The sequence below is a fragment of the Palaemon carinicauda genome, chromosome 19 (genome assembly GCF_036898095.1).
Source record: "Palaemon carinicauda isolate YSFRI2023 chromosome 19, ASM3689809v2, whole genome shotgun sequence".
NCBI lineage: Eukaryota > Metazoa > Arthropoda > Malacostraca > Decapoda > Palaemonidae > Palaemon > Palaemon carinicauda.
This window is the reverse complement of record NC_090743.1, coordinates 15,571,162-15,588,661: the sequence shown is the minus strand read 5'-3', so window position 1 is coordinate 15,588,661 and position 17,500 is coordinate 15,571,162. Positions and strand designations below refer to the sequence as shown.

The 17,500-nt window shown below is 38.5% G+C and overlaps 1 protein-coding gene across 1 annotated transcript in view; it reads left to right on the top strand.

Annotated features, from left to right (window-relative positions):
- The window catches only part of LOC137658152 (thiol S-methyltransferase TMT1A-like), a 24,586-nt gene extending 21,935 nt beyond the window's left edge, over nt 1-2,651 (top strand). The window contains exon 6 of the mRNA XM_068392834.1: nt 1,586-2,651. Within this exon, the coding sequence (XP_068248935.1) occupies nt 1,586-1,846 (261 nt within the window). The 3' untranslated portion in view covers nt 1,847-2,651. The remainder of the gene's footprint in view (nt 1-1,585) is intronic.
- Nucleotides 2,652-17,500: the final 14,849 nt, after the last annotated feature.

Here is a 17,500-nt window from a genome sequence, read left to right as displayed (position 1 = left end):
TTTCATTACCCAACAAATTAACAAACTCTGACAAATTCCGAGAAGTATAAATACCAACCCAACAAATTGAAAAATTCTGATAAATTCGAACTTGTAAAAATTGACGAACTCTGAGATATTCCAAGAAGATTATTTCCCCAACCAACAGATTGACGAACTGATAAATTCTGACAAGAATATTTTCCCTCCCAACAAACTGACAAATTCCGGCAAATATAATTCCCATCCCAACAAAATGACAAACTGACAAATTCCCACAAATATAATTCCCAACCCAATAAAATGACAAACTGACAAATTCCGACATATATAATTTTCAATCCAACAAAATGACACTGACAAATTCCGACAAATACAATTCCCAACGCAACAATATGACAAACTCTGACAAATTCCAACAAATATAATTCCCAAACAAACAAAGTGACAAACTCTGACAACTTCCGACAAATATAATTCCCAAACCAACAAAATGATAAACTCTCACAAATTTCGACAAATATAATTCCGAACCCAACAAAATGATAAACTGAAAAATTCCGACAAATATAATTCCCAACACAACAAATTGACACACTGACAAATTCCGACAAAAATAATTCCCAACACAACAAAATTACAAACTCTGCCAAATTCCGACATACATAATTCCCAACCCAACAAAACGACAAACTGATAAATTCCTAAAAATATAATTCCCCTCCCAAAAAAGTGACAAACTGACAACTTCCGACAAATATAATTCCCAACCTAACAAATTGACAAACTCTGATAAATTCCGACAAATATAATTCCCAACCCAACAAATAGATTAACCGATAAATTCCGACAAATATAATTCACAACCCAGCAAAATGACACTCTGACAAACTCCGACCAATATAATTCCCAACCCAACAAATTGACACAGACAAATTCCGACGAATATAATTCTCAGCCCCATAAAATGACAAACTGATAAATTCCGACAAATATAATTCCCAACTCAACAAATTGACACAGACAAATTCCGACGAATATAATTCTCAGCCCCATAAAATGACAAACTGACAAATTCCGACAAATATAATTCCCAAACCAACAAATTGACAAAATCTGATAAATTCCGACAAATATAATTCCCAACTCAACAAATTGACACACAAGGAAATTCCGACAAATATAATTCCCAGCCCAACAAAATGACAAACTCTGACAAATTCCGACAAATATAATTCCCAACTCAACAATATGATAAATTCCGACATACATAATTCCCAACCCAACAAAACGACAAACTGACAAATTCCGACAAATATAATTCCCAACACAACAATTTGACACTGAGAAATTCCGACAAATATAATTCCCAACCCAACAAAATGACAAACTGACAAATTCCGACAAATATAATTCCCAACCCAACAAAATGACAAACTGCCAAATTCCGACAAATATAATTCCCAAATCAACATGACAAATTGCGACATACAAGATTCCCAACCCAACAAAATGACAAAATCTGACAAATTCCGACAAATATATTCCCCCCCCCCCCCCCCCCGAAGGAATAATGATTTCTAATAGCCCTCTACTCTTTCCTCAGGGGGGCAAATTCTACTTCTACGAACACATCCACGAATTCGACGAGGCTAACCACGGCCTGCGAAGAAGACTCCAGAGCCTGCTGACCTTCTTCGGCGTGTGGCCCTTCCTTTTCGACAACTGCCACCTCAACCGGGACATCCTGAAGGCCGTCGAAGCCACAGGATTCTCAAAAGTCGAAGCCCAGAAATTTTACGCTCCTCTCAATCATCCTGTCTTCCAGATTGCAAAGCCCAGTTTGAAAGGCGTGGCGGAAAAGTGAATGATGGTCTAGTTAAAATAAATTGACCTTGTTTTCATTGATGGAAATTTATTTGATATTAATATCAAATTGTAATGGCTGGATTGATATAAAATGGTTAAATTTTAAATTAACCCTTTTTAAAAATAGACAATAATTCATTTAATTAACGGCTCAACTTGAAAGGGCCACGGAAAAGTGAATGATGTTTCAGTTAAAAATGAATTAACTTAGTTTTTCTTGATGGAAATTTATTTGATGTTAATATCAAACTGTAAAAGCTGGATCGATATAAAATGGATAAATCTTGAATCAACCTTACTTAAAACAGACTATTATTCATTTAATTGAAGGCCTACAGTAATTTGAAAGGCGTGGCTGAAAAGTGAATATTGTTTTAGTTAAAATATAGTAACCTTGGTTTTATTGATGGAAATTTATTTGATGTTAATATCTAATTGAAATTGTAAAAGCTGGATCGGTATAAAATGGTTAAATTTTAAATTGAGACTATAATTCATTTCATAAAATATTTGAATAAATTCAAATTATTGATTTAAATTTACTTCAAGTTAATATGAAATTGAAATTGTAATAGCTAGATTGTTATAAAATGGATAAATCTTAAATGAACACATTGTAAAATAAACTATAATTCATTTTCATTTAAGATTCACATATATAATTTATATCAAATAAATTGGAAAATCATATTAGTAGCTTAATTACTAAATGGCAATTGTATAATATAAAATTGTAACTGTTTATATTAAATAAATTGGAAAATCACAACCCTTTAACGCATAATCTGTCCACGAAGGAAATTCCAATAATTTGATTCCTGTGTAGAAGACAATTTTCAAGTAATAAAGAAATTTCAAGCTAGTCTTGTTTACATATTCCACAAACAACTTAGAATAGAAAGAGAATCTTTTATATTTTAAAATACTTATGCAGGTCTATGAAGCACGAAGTAGATGATGAATGGAGAAGTATTGAGTTGAGATACTACCGCTAGAGAGTTATGGGGTCCTTTGACTGGCCAGACAGTACTGCATTGGATCCTTCTCTCTGGTTACGGTTCTTTCCCTTTGCCTACACATACACCCAATAGTCTGGCTATTCTTTACAGATTCTCTTCTGTCCTCATACACCGGACAACACTGAGATCACCAAACAATTCTTCACCCAAGGGGTTCACTACTGCACTGTAATTGTTCAGTAGCTACTTTCCTCTTGTTGATGGTAGAAGAGACTCTTTAGCATTGGTAAGCAGCTCTTCTAGGAGAAGGACACTAAAAAAATCAAAAAATTGTTCTCTAGTCTTGGGTAGTGCCATAGCCTCTGTACCAAAGTCTTCCACAGTCTTGGGTTTGAGTTCTCTTGCTTGAGGGTACACTCGGGCACACTATACTATCTAATTTCTCTTCCTCTTTTTTTTTTTTTAAAGTTTTTATAGTTTATATAAGAAATATTTATTCTATTGTTGTTCTTAAATATTCTATTTTTCCTTGTTTCCTTTCTTCACTGGGCTATTTTCCCCGTTGGGGCCCCTGGACATAAAGCATCTTGCTTTTCCAACTAGGGTTTTAGCTTAGCAAATAATAATAATAATAATAATAAAAGCTCAAGATAGAGACGACTGGTGATATCTAATCGAGGCCCTTTGCGTCAATAGACGTAGGAGGAGATGATGATGACGATGCAGTTACAAAATCCTTTTAAAGGTTTGAAAATCGCTCATGAATGACAAAAGCTAGGGACAGTCCCAATGTTCTGTAGACTGGCCATATATACATATGATCAGCACCCAAGCTAGGACCACGGAGGACCAGGCAATGGCTGCTGATGACTCAGCAGGTAGACCTAAACGAACAATTTATAAATAATAAAGAAATTTCAAACCATTCTTGCTTACATATTCCACAAATAAGTTATGGAGAGAGAATTTTTCATAGTTTGAAATACTTATGCAGTCAAATCTTTTTAAAGGCTTAAATGTTGTTCATAAAAGGCAGATGCAAGAGACAGTCCTAATGCCCTGAAGACTGACCATAGACACATATGCTCAGCACCCAAGCTAGGACCAGGGAGGACCAGGCAATGGCTGCTGGTGAATCAGCAGGTAGACCAAAAGGCTCCTCCAAACACCCCACTGACATGATTAGCTCACAAGGATGGTGAGGTTGCAGACACTATACCAAACTATAAAGCTTGAGCGGGTCTCGACCCCAGTCCAGTAGATTGCCAGACAGGGACGTTTCGTTGGTAATTTTTCTTATCAATATACCGTATGAACGATATTCTGAAAAAGAAACATCTATTATTTATCTTGTTGCCCTGTATTTTCAAATTATCATTTACCCATTTTCATAACAGCTTAAAACTACAGCTGAATCAATACAAATATTAATTCATCATCATCATCTCATACGTCTATTGACGCAAAGGGTCTCGGTTAGATTTCGCCAGTTGTCTCTACTTTGAGATTTTAAATCAATACTTATCTATTCATCATCTCCTACTTCATGCTTCATATTCCTCAGCCATGTAAGCCTGAGTCTTCAAACTCTTCTAGTACCTTGTAGAGCCCAGTTTAAATTTTGGTGAACTAATTTCTTTTGGGGAGTCCAAAGAGCGTGCCCAAACCATCTCTATCACCCCTCACCATGATCTCATCCACACATGAATGCTCTTTCAAATACTAAAGAGCTGGTTAATATAGCAACATGCTATACAAAAATTAACAAGTAGAAACAGCAATCAAAGATTTTAGACCTCCGCCAAAGAAGTTTGTAAAAATTTTACTTAAGTCTACGGACCAAACTTTCCCTTTTCCATATATTGACACCCAATGACTACTGTATAATAATAAGAATAATAATCAAAATCTCCATCTTAATCTGGACCGCCTCCAAAATTTAATACGTTTTTCCGGAACATACTATGTCTCCATTGCTAAAATTTGGTGAAAATCCGGTAAGAGGTTTCGACGTAATCATGCTAACAGAAAAACAAATAGATAAATAAATAATTAGAAGTAGGTAATTTTAAAACATCCTTGGCGGAGGCAATAATACATAAATCACGAAGAGGTATAGTTAGAATCAAAAGAACGCCGACACTCGGGGGAAAGCTTTCGTCAGATGTCTCTAGTGTCCCCATGACAAAACAGACAAGGTGTTGCTCTTCTTACTACTTCTAAGAAATGGGCGGAGCCTTCTCCAACCTTAGCGAACCAAAAAGACAGTATAGGTCTGTCTTTGTTAGCAAAAGCATACAAAAGTTACAAATCGAGTTGCCATATTTCAATTCTTTATTATCATTTGACGTCTCAAATATCCACTGCAAATACAAAATAAACACACACATTATATATATATATATATATATATATATATATATATATATATATATATATATATATATATATATATATATATATATATATATATTAAATTTTGCACATTTAGACGTGTTTTTTATATTGAAATAAGCCATATATATTTTTGATACATTAATGTCTGGATTCTCTTAACGACCTCGGGATCAGAGCCCCAGGCGAAATCACACAAAGACAAGAGCTTGTGACCGTCCGGGAATCGAACCCTGGTCCGGCAAGCATGTATAGACAGTGACTACCACTTGGCCACGAAGAAAGATAAAAAGTCAATGACAATTCTTCCGTATTTATACCTATCGAATTTAGATGTTTTGTACTTGGAATTGAAATCAACCCATCTTCACCATCGTAGCTAATTAGTAGTTTGTTACTTGGCATTCAATTAATGATAAATTTTGCACATTTAGACGTGTTTTTCATATTCAAATAAGCCATATATATTTTTGATACATTAATGTCTGGATTCTCTTAACGACCTCGGAATCAGAGCCCCAGGCGAAATCAAACAAAGATAAGAGCTTATGACCGTCCGGACCAGGGTTCGATTCCCGGACGGCCACAAGCTCTTGTCTTTGTGTGATTTCGTCTGGGGCTCTGATCCCGAGGTCGTTAAGAGAATCCAGACAATAATGTATCAAAAATATATATGGCTTATTTGAATATATATATATATATATATATATATATATATATATATATATATATATATATATATATATATATATATATGTGTGTGTGTGTGTGTGTGTGTGTATGTGTGTAATACCAATTTTCGCACCAGTTTCTCGGACCAGGGTTCGATTCCCCGGCCAACCAGAAGCTATTACCTCTTGAGTTGATTCCCCCTTGGTTCTCTGATTCCGAGGTATAGAGAGAATCCAGATATTAAGGGATTATAATATATGACTTATATAAATATGAAAAACACGTCTAAATGCACAAAATTGATCATTATATATATATATATATATATATATATATATATATATATATATATATATATATATATATATATATATATATACATATATGTGTGTGTGTGTGTAGAAATCACAAAAGCTAACACGTGATGAGCATAAAATAGTCAAGTATTATAGCCATGAAAGGAAAAATGAAAACACAAACTCAGTTCTCCTTTTGTGACTATATATATATATATATATATATATATATATATATATATATATATATATATATATATATATATATATATATATATATATATATCACCCACGAATGGCATTTAATACCGAATTCTATCTTGGGAATATATATCCACTTGGAATTCCTTTTATGGTAACAGCTTCTGGCCGGGTGGAGATTCGAACCCCCTCCTGTTCGGCTGGAAACCATGCCTGGGAAGACTCTACCGACTGAGCTATCAAGTCGGTAGAGTCTTCCCAGGCATGGTTTCCAGCCGAACAAGTGGGGTTCGAATCTCCACCCGGTCAGAAGCTGTCACCATAAAAGGAATTCCAAGTGGATATACATTTCCAAGATAGAATTCGGTATTAAATGCCATTCGTGGGTGATATTTACATTGATTGAAATCACGTGTGCTTGTGATATATATATATATATATATATATATATATATATATATATATATATATATATATATATATATATATATATGTGTGTGTGTGTGTGTATGTATATAAATATATATATATATATATATATATATATATATATATATATATATATATATATATATAATTTGATAACTTGAAAAAAATAGCAGACAACTTAAGAACTAAGAAATCAGTGGTCTTTATAAAAAACGAAGGAAAAATAGCATTTGGGTCTACATCTCCATAAGCATCAACATCCATGAAGGGTGTCCTAATTCCATAGGACTTAAATGCTAAACTAGTTAGTTTAGCCACAGAAAAACAGGAATGAGGAAGATTTAGTTTCTTAATACCCTACTTATGTCTGCTATGGTCAGTTATATCAAAACGTAATTATAAGAAATCCCCTTTAATGTTTTATTCCCCCATAAATTAATTCATCATAAAAATTAGCAAAATAGTAACAGTTAAGAAAATAATACCCAGCAAACACACACACATTATATATATATATATATATATATATATATATATATATATATATATATATATATATATATATATATATATATATATATATATATATATATACATATATGTATATATATATATATATATATATATATATATAGGCCTATATATATATATATATATATATATATATATATATATATATATATATATACACACACACACACGTGTGCACGTGTGTGACAGTACCCTGTTCCTACTCTTCCCGTAAGCTAACTTTTGTTTTCACGTCCCGATTGCGTATCAATCTTTTAGGGGTCCTGATAAAGGGCAACAAACTCTTTCCTCAGAGTATTCGTTTGGCCAGTTTCTCTCCCGTTCTCCTTCCTGTCTCCCTCTTCTTCCTGCATTTTCTGTCCGAATCCTTTAAAATAAATCCATTGTTAGACTTGAATATTCTTGTTTAGGTTTCATAACTGCCTTCCTGATTCCACTTGTTGTTGATTCCTTTCAGACGATGTATTTTGGTTTTCTTCCAAAGTCGCAGACTTAATAATTCTCTTAAATTTCACCAAAGCATTTTCTGCATCACCCAAATCTTGTTTTCTTTTTCATGACCTCAGAGGCAAGTCGGTGATAAAATCTTGCAAATTTGGGTTGATCAATAAAACGATCAAAACCATCTTTTTACCTTTTCTAACATTCCTTCTCAAGACGAATGACAATTTGAATCCGATTTGGAAATGCACCGGTATTCCATATTTCTCCTAACAGAGAGACTAAAAATCTTTTGGAGCTCTGATAGGAAAGCATTCAACTTACCTATTGATGAAGAAAAACAAATTGGAGCCGAACAACGAGTTGGGAGGATTTCTAAGACTATTTCGGATTTGGTCTTTCAATATTCTCTACTTCTGTACAGTTTCCGCCTTATTCTGCACAATCTTTATTTTTGGATCTTCAACATTATGATCTATACTTCCTCATTTCAAATCAGCACAAACGTAAACTGATCAATAAATGACAACTAATTCTCCTTTTCGGATACATTATTTCTTCTCTCTCGTTCTCCTTCCTGTCTCCCTCTTCCTCCTGTATTTTCTGTCGGAATCCTTTCAAATAAATTAGTTATTAGTCTTCAAGATTCCTGTTTTGCTTTTCATGACTGCCTTCCTGATTCCACTTGTCGTTGATTCCTTTCTTCTTAGAAGAAAGAAGTCTTCAAAACAAGAATCTTGAAGACTTCTTCCTCATGGAGAGGAAGAAGTCTTCAAAATTCTTGTTTTGCTTTTCATGACTGCCTTCCTGATTCCATTTGTCGTTGATCCCTTTCTTTTTAGAAGAAAGAAGTCTTCAAAGCAAGAATCTTGAAGACTTCTCCTGTCTCTCCATGAGGAAGAAGAAATCTTCTAAACAAGAATCATGAAGACTTCTTCTTCTTCATGGAGAGAAAGGAGAAGTCTTCAAGATTCTTTTACTTCTTTCCTCTAAGAAGAAAGGGATCAACGACAAGTGGAATCAGAAAGGCATTCATGAAAAGCAAAACAATAATTTAGAAGACTTCTCCTTTCTCTCCATGAGGAAGAAGAAGTCTTCAAAACAAGAATCTTGAAGACTTCTTCTTTCTTATGGAGAAAAAGAAGTCTTCAAAATTCCTGTTTTACTTTCCATTACTGCCTTCATGTTTCCACTTGTCGTTGATCCCTTTCTTCTTAGAAGAAAGAAGTCTTCAAAGCAAGAATCTTGAAGACTTCTCCTTTCTCTCCATGAGGAAGAAGAATTCTTCAAAACAATAATCATGAAGACTTCTTCTTCCTCATGGAGAAAGGAGAAGTCTTCAAGATTCTTGTTTTGAGAACTTCTTTCTTCTAAGAAGAAAGGGATCAACGACAAGTGGACTCAGAAAGGCAGTCATGAAAAGCAAAACAAGAATTTTGAAGACTTCTTTCTCTCCAAGAGGAAGAAGTCTTCAAGATTCTTGTTTTGCTTTTCATGACTGCCTTCCTGATTCCACCCTTCATGTTTTTTTTTAAAAATAAGCTAGATACAGGAACTCTCTATTGTTGGCTGGGCAGGGCTCCCCCCTTCCTGCTAGCCCAGAGGGCCTCCCCCTTCCCTCTGGCAGGGAGGGCCTCCCCCTTCCCGCTGGCAGGGAGGGCCTCCGCCTTCCCGCTGGCAGGGAGGGCCTCCCCCTTCCCGCTGGCAGGGAGGGCCTCCCCCTTCCTGCTGGCAGGGCAGGGCTCCCCCCTTCCCGCTGGCAGGGCGGGGCTCCCCCCTTCCCACTGGCAGGGCGGGGCTCCCCCCTTCCCGCTGGCAGGACAGGGCTTCCCCCCTTCCCGCTGGCAGGGCGGGGCTCCCCCCTTCCCGCTGGCAGGGTGGCGCTTCCCCCCTTCCCGCTGGCAGGGTGGCGCTTCCCCCCTTCCCGCTGGCAGGGCGGGGCTCCCCCCTTCCCGCTGGCAGGGCGGGGCTCCCCCCTTCCCGCTGGCAGGGAGGGCCTCCCCCTTCCTGCTGGCAGGGCAGGGCTCCCCCCTTCCCGCTGGCAGGGCGGGGCTCCCCCTTCCCGCTGGCAGGGCGGGGCTCCCCCCTTCCCGCTGGCAGGACAGGGCTTCCTCCCTTCCCGCTGGCAGGGCGGGGCTCACCCCTTCCCGCTGGCAGGGTGGCGCTTCCCCCCTTCCCGCTGGCAGGGCGGGGCTCCCCCCTTCCCGCTGGCAGGGCGGGGCTCCCCCCTTCCCGCTGGCAGGGCGGGCCTCCCCCCTTCCCGCTGGCAGGGCGGGGCTCCCCCCTTCCCGCTGGCAGGGCGGGGCTCCTCCCTTCCCGCTGGCAGGGCGGGGCTCCACCCTTCCCGCTGGCAGGGCGGGGCTCCCCCCTTCCCGCTGGCAGGGCGGGGCTCCTCCCTTCCCGCTGGCAGGGCGGGGGTCCCCCCTTCCCGCTGGCAGGGCGGGGCTCCCCCCTTCCTGATGGCAGGACGGGGCTCCCCCCTTCCCGCTGGCAGGGCTCCCCCTTTCCGCTGGCGGGGCGGGGCGGGGCGGGGCGGGGCAGGGCTCCCCCCTTCTCGGTGGCAGGGCGGGGCTCCCCTTCTCGGTGGCAGGGTGGGGTTCCCCCCCTCCCGCTGGCAGGGCGGGGCTCCCTCTTTCCCGCTGGCAGGGTGGGGCTCCCCCCTTCCCACTGGCAGGGCGGGGCTCCCCCTTCCCGCTGGCAGGGCATGGCTTCCCCCTTCCCGCTGGCAGGGCGGGGCTCCCCCCTTCCCGCTGGCAGGGCGGGGCTCCCCCCTCCCCACTGGCAGGGCGGGGCTCCCCCCTTTCCGCTGGCAGGGCGGGGCTCCCACCTTTCTGCTGGCAGGGCGGGGCTCCCCCCTTCCCGCTGGCTGGGCGGGGCTCCCCCCTTCCCGCTGGCTGGGTGGGGCTGCCCCCTTCTCACTGGCAGGGCGGGGCTCCCCCCTTCCTGTTGGCAGGGCGGGGCTCCCACCCTCCCACTGGCAACGCGGGCCTCCCTTCTTCCCGCTGGCAGGGCGGGCTCCCCTATTCCCGTAGGCAGGGCAGAGCTCCCCCCTTCTTGCTAGCAGGGCGGGGCTACCCTTTCTTGCTCGCAGGCCGGAGCTCCCCCCCTTCTTGCTTGCAGGGCAGGGCTACCCTTTCTTGCTCGCAGGGCGGAGCTCCACCGTTCCTGCTGGCATAGCGGGGCTCCCCGTTTCCGGCTGGCATGGCTGGGTTCCCCGTTAAAAAATCTAAGAAATTCTGTAATTATATATACATATATATATATATATATATATATATATATATATATATATATATATATATATATATATATATATATATATATACACACACACACATATATATATATATATATATATATATATATATATATATATATATATATTCATATAAGCCATATATTTCTTATACAGTAATGTCTGGATTCTCTTAATGACCTCAAGACTAGAGCCCCAGGCAAAATCACACAAAGACAACAGCTTCTGACTGGCCGGGAGTTGAACTCTGACATACCACTTGGCCAAGTGGTATATCAATGTTCATACAAGTTTCCTGAACCCGTGTTCGACTCCCGGCCAGTCAGAAGCTGTTGTCTTTGTGTGACTTCGCCTGGGGCTCTGATTCCGAGGTCGTTAAGAGAATCCAGACATTAATGTATCAAAAATATGTGGCTTATTTGAATATGAAAAACCCGTCTAAATGTGCAAAATTTATCAAATATATATATATATGTAATATATATATATATATATGTGTGTGTGTGTGTGTGCGTGTGTGTGTGTACGTATGTATATATATATATGTATATGTGTGTGTGCGTGTATATATATATATATATATATATATATATATATATATATATATATATATATATATATATATATATGTGTGTGTGTGTGTGTGTATAATATATATATATAAATATATATATTATATATATACAGATATATATGCATATATATATATATATATATATATATATATATATATATATATATATATATATATATATATATATATATATATACAGATATATATGCATATACATTTATATGCGTACATAGTTGTCGTACAGTTTGGAGAATTGGCAGTAGCCAACCAGACACAGATCCCGATATAGCAGGGATAAATTGACCATCGAAGGGCATATGACAAGCAATAATCGAGAAAAAAAATCTGAATCTTGATGCTGTAATTCCCAGCACAGTTTCAGGTCTCTATGCGAGTTTGTTCTTCAGATCGTTTTCTTCGGTAGTAGACTGGACTTTTGAATCTTCTCAGGAATGGGTTCAGTCATACGAGGGACTAATTTCAGTCCATCATCTTTACAGAATCCAAATTCTTCCATGTAGATTCCAACTGGGCTTTGAACTGATCCAGTTCTATAAACATCAGACACCAGCTGATCAAAGATGTCTCAGTCGCCATGAAACAGTTCCTTCAGGTTGATTCTTAACCACATCCCTATTACTGATTACTGAAACTGATTACTGTCCAGCTGCTATATTCTCATTTACATCTTCCAATAAGCTATCCAAAAACCAGGGTAATAAAACTAGAAAAATAAACATATGTACCGTAAAAAAAGAAACTATACAATAGGAACTGAAAATGCTTAGCTAAAAAGGTAGAAAAACATTGCTTAAAACCTTGAAATTAAATTTTTTAAAGCGCACCCACCCCTTACCCCATTGGTACCATATCTTAGATAGCTTTTGTGCATTTGTTCACGAACTCTGACCCAAAATAAGTTCTTATTCAAATATAATTCTGTTTAATCTATTGAAATCATTAGTGTCTTGTTCCTTAAAAATAGCGTGACTTTATTCTTTTATTTTTTCCTGTCGTTTCACAAATCGCACCATAAAGACGTACCGCAACAGATTATCGGGAACTAAATATCAGCTTAGTTAGAAATGAGGTTTGTAATTTTAACACTGAAATGGATAACGCGAAGTCAAGCTGCCAACTAATCATAAAGAGTTCATCTGTAACATAATTGGTGTGGAATGAACATCTTGGCCCCCAATCCTCTTTGACTCCACTATTCTCTCCCTCTCTCACCCCTTCTCGCTCTCACCACCCTCACTCTTTCACCCCTTCTCAGTTCCTCGCCAACCTCTCTCTCTCTCTCTCTCTCTCTCTCTCTCTCTCTCTCTCTCTCTCTCTCTCTCTCTCTCTCTCTCTCTCCATGATATATGATAAAAGATAGCGTCGATTTTATATCCCCCACTTACATAACACTCAATTTCAAAATAAATATTATCTTGAGAAACATTACAAGTTCCATTCTCTAGAGACATGATGATCGTGAAGTGAATCTTTATCTCACTATAGTCCATTTCTTTTAGCGATGCATATTTGCAACGACTCGCGGCGGTGCCCTTTTAGCTCGGAAAAGTTTACGCCACGAGTCGGTGCAAATATGCATCGCTAAAAGAAATGGACTATAGGAGTTGGAATTGGTGAAAGACACATAGGCAAGAATGGATGTAATAGTGTGGTTTCTGTAAGGATTACAAGGTTTCGGTAAGTTTGGATAAATGGATAATTTCCAAGAATTTATAAGGTAAGAAGAACTAATTACGTGGGTTACGCCCCGTCTGTTTAATAAATCCAAAGAAATATTTTTCAATTCCAAATTATAAAAGGGCTCAGTGCGCGGGCAAATATTCACCTAGTCAGAACTCTCAAAATTTACGTTTTGGTCAAATTATTATTTTTATTATTATTATTATTATTATTATTATTATTATTATTATTATTATTATTATTATTATTACCTCCGCCAAAGAGGTCATGTTTTCACCTCTGTCTGTTTGTCACCAACCTAACTCAAAAAGTTACAGGCGAATTTTGACTAAAGTACAACAAATATATTAAAAACGATGTATTCAGGCCGAATCTCTCACTCTCTCTCTCTCTCTCTCTCTCTCTCTCTCTCTCTCTGAATGTCATTTAGGCCGGTATAACTCATGTATGGTGTTTTTTTTATTATTATTATTTTACATCGAACCATATCTGAAAGTACTTTTTCTTTCATCGGTGACTTGAACAAGACTTATGTCGGAATAATCTAATGTAGCTGTTAACGGAAGGAATTGTTTAACTGCGATACTCCAACAATTTCTACACGATTTTGCGGATTCATGATATACACACACACACACACACACACACACACACACACACACACACACACACACACACACACACACATATATATATATATATATATATATATATATATATATATATATATATATATATATATATATATATATACAGTATATATGTGTGTGTGTGTATTCAGTATTTGCAGGGGATATTCAAAACGTCAAATGATAAAACAGAATGAAATATGGCAACTCGATTTGTAAAATTTTAATGCTTTCACTAGCTAAAACACCCCGTTGCTGTCTTTGATTCGCTAAGGTTGGAGAGGGCCCCGCCCATTTCATAGTAGTAGTAAGAAGAGCAACACCTTGCCTGTTTTGTCACTGGAACACTAGAGACATCTGACGAAAGATTTCCCCCGGGTGTCTGCGTTCTTTTGATTCTAACTGTACTTGTCGCTAACTTCTATGAGTGTTTTTTTTTCTATTTTGTATGGGGTAAGCACGGTTGCCTTCTTTTCGAAGTGCTTTGCTTTGGCTTTGGGTTAGACCATATACCAGATCGGCTGCCCTGCCTGACATCGCTTAGACCCCGGTAGCGTATATTCACATTCACCAGCGTCCTTCCTCCCATCAGCAAGGAGTCCTGACGCGGTTAGGTCGAATATGTGATATCCGAACATCATTAAAAGGTATAGATATAACGTTTAGGATGTATATAAATGGTAACATCAACAACATACACTGTTTAAAAAAACGTAATTTCAATTTGAAATTCCCCATAGAAAAATATACTGTTCTCAGCCGTATTTCGGTAAAATACAGGAGACTGTAATTTTTACCCTACTTTGTTATTATCTTTTACGGTTGGTGACCGTTATATCACTCCTTCACGGCAATATATCCGTTTTTAAAACGACATATGCCTGGCAAAATTCATTCCAGTATTTTTACCGTTTTTTACAGCAAATTTTTAACAGAGTAGAACTTTAGCAGCGAAGTGCCCACTGAGAAACGGTTTAATCAAAAAGAAAATGCGATAAATCATAAAAAAAAGATATATAACATCCACTACAAGCAAGGGCACAAGACACGTAAAAGTAAAAATACAGGGAAATATCGGGTAAAAAAAAAAATCACTTTCAAGAGGAAACTGAAGACTTCCTTGTTTTGTGAGTGCTTTGATAGCGTGGATCTAACAATAAACGAGTAATATGCAGTGTAAAATGGTGAATGGACATTAAAAATAACGGAATGGGTCCCTAGAGATTGTAAAAGAAGCAAGGGGAGGAAGAGAAGAAGATGGATTGACGAACTAAGAAAATTTGCGGGTGTGGATTGGAACATAAAGATTATAAACAGACGCAAGTAGAACATGTCTGAGGCCTTAGTCCGTCTAATGTCTGTCATTAATTTGCTCTCGTATCCATGTTGGTTTATATGACCAGAAAAAAACAGCCCTTAAGGTAAATAAGTAAATGGTATAAGGAATATACAAGAAGAGACAAGAAATGCTACAATAACAAATATATCATTAAAACTGGGGCTTTGTCAAAAAGGATTCTACCCCTCAATAATAATAATAATAATAATAATAATAATAATAATAATAATAATAATAATAATAATAATAATAATATTATTATCATTATTATCCAAACTAATTGGAAAAGCAGGATGCTATAAGCCCAGAGCATATTAACAGATAAAAATTTATCAACGGAGCATTTCTCTGAAGAAACAATAAAATAGCAAGCGCCATGAAGAGGAATAAAAGCCAACAGAACTGTGCTACCAGAGCAAGCGAATTTCAAGCAAATCAGGATATACAGCAGGAAGCACCTCTTCTAGGAGAAGTACACTCCAAACTCAAGCCATTGTTCTCTAGTCTTGGGTAGGGCCATAGCCTTTGTACCATGGTCTTCCAGTCTTTGGGTAGAGTTCTCTTGCTGGAAATACACTCAGGCACACTATTCTATTTCTTTTCCTGTTATTTTACAGTGTTTATAGTTTATATATGAAAGATTTCTTTTAACGTCATTGTTCTTAAACTTCTCTTGTAGTTTATTTTTTTATTTCCTTTTCTCACTAGGCTATTTTCCTTGTTGGAGACCTCGTGCTTATAGCATCCTTCTTTTCCAACTAGGGTTGCAGTTTAGCAAGTAATAATAACAACAATATGCAAGATTCAACACAATATGAAGAAAGCGCAGCACAAAGTTCAGAAGACGACTCATCTGATGATGACTTCACACCCGGAAATGAACCCAATTTGGGTTCAAACTCACCTATTCCTCCTTCTGGAGATATAAGACATTTGAAAGAAACACAGCATTAATCAAAATAATAAATACAAGACTCGCTACAAAGCCTCCCAGGTCTCTATCCACAACTCGAATGCAAAGCATAAAAGTTTAAAGGCCGCTCGTGAATCGCAGACGCAAGGGACAGTGACATTGCCCTACCAAGTAGGACAATGCCCTTGAGCTAACCTTATATACATATGATTAGCGCCCAAAACCACTCCCAACACAAGCTAGGACCAAGGAGGGCCAGGCAATGGCTTGATGACTCAACAGATAGAAGCATAGGCTCCCCACAAACAACCCAGACTTAGCTCGCAAGGATGGCGAGGTTACAGCGACCACAGGAACTAACGAGTTTGAGCTATACTCGAACTCCAGTGTGGCGATCACCAGGCAAGGACGTTACCAACAGGCCATCATAACCCACCATAACCAATTAAATAGCTGTTATATAGATTGGCAACCGAAATATGGAATAAAGTAACTCAGCACAACGAAGAATGAATGGAGGAAAGGGAAGCTAAAGAAGAGAGAAAATCCCCAACAACAACACGGATCACAGACCGAGGAGAAGAGTATTTCCTTATGTTCATCGTCGACTTACCTCAACCATCTTACTAATAACAAAAATGTTTCTGGGGAAAAGGTAATTAGTATAATTACTGGGCTCCACACAGCACTAGAAGAATTGCGAAGATACAGGCCTACATGGCTGAGGACTACGAAGCGTGAAGTAGGAGAGGATGGATAGAGAAGTATTGAGGCTCAGGATAGAGACGACTGGTGAAATCTAACCGAGGCACTTTGCGTCAATAGGCGTAGGAGGTGATGATGATGATCATTGTATCATTATATTGTTAAAATCATAAATATGAAAGTTAATGGCAGCTTCATCTCTATAGAATTAAACTACGAAGGGATTATAAACAAAAATGCAGATAGATTACCTGTATAAACACTGTCTTTAAAGGTGATTAAAGATTAAAACAATATAAATGATAAATAACTGATTAAAACATTTAATATCCTTCAAATGAGAGAGAGAGAGAGAGAGAGAGAGAGAGAGAGAGAGAGAAGAGAGAGAGAGAGAGAGAGAGAGGAGAGAGAGAGAGAGAGAGAATGTTAACATCAAATCATATTTTCTCTGTCTACCCAACATGCGACCCACCATGGTCGAACGACAACCATGTACGCATTTCACAGATTTTTCAAAGCTGATAAGGTCAACAGAGGTGTACTGCATTATAAGGAACTCGGAGAGGAGAGAGAGAGTGAGGAGAGAGAGAGAGAGGGAGAGAGAGAGAGAGA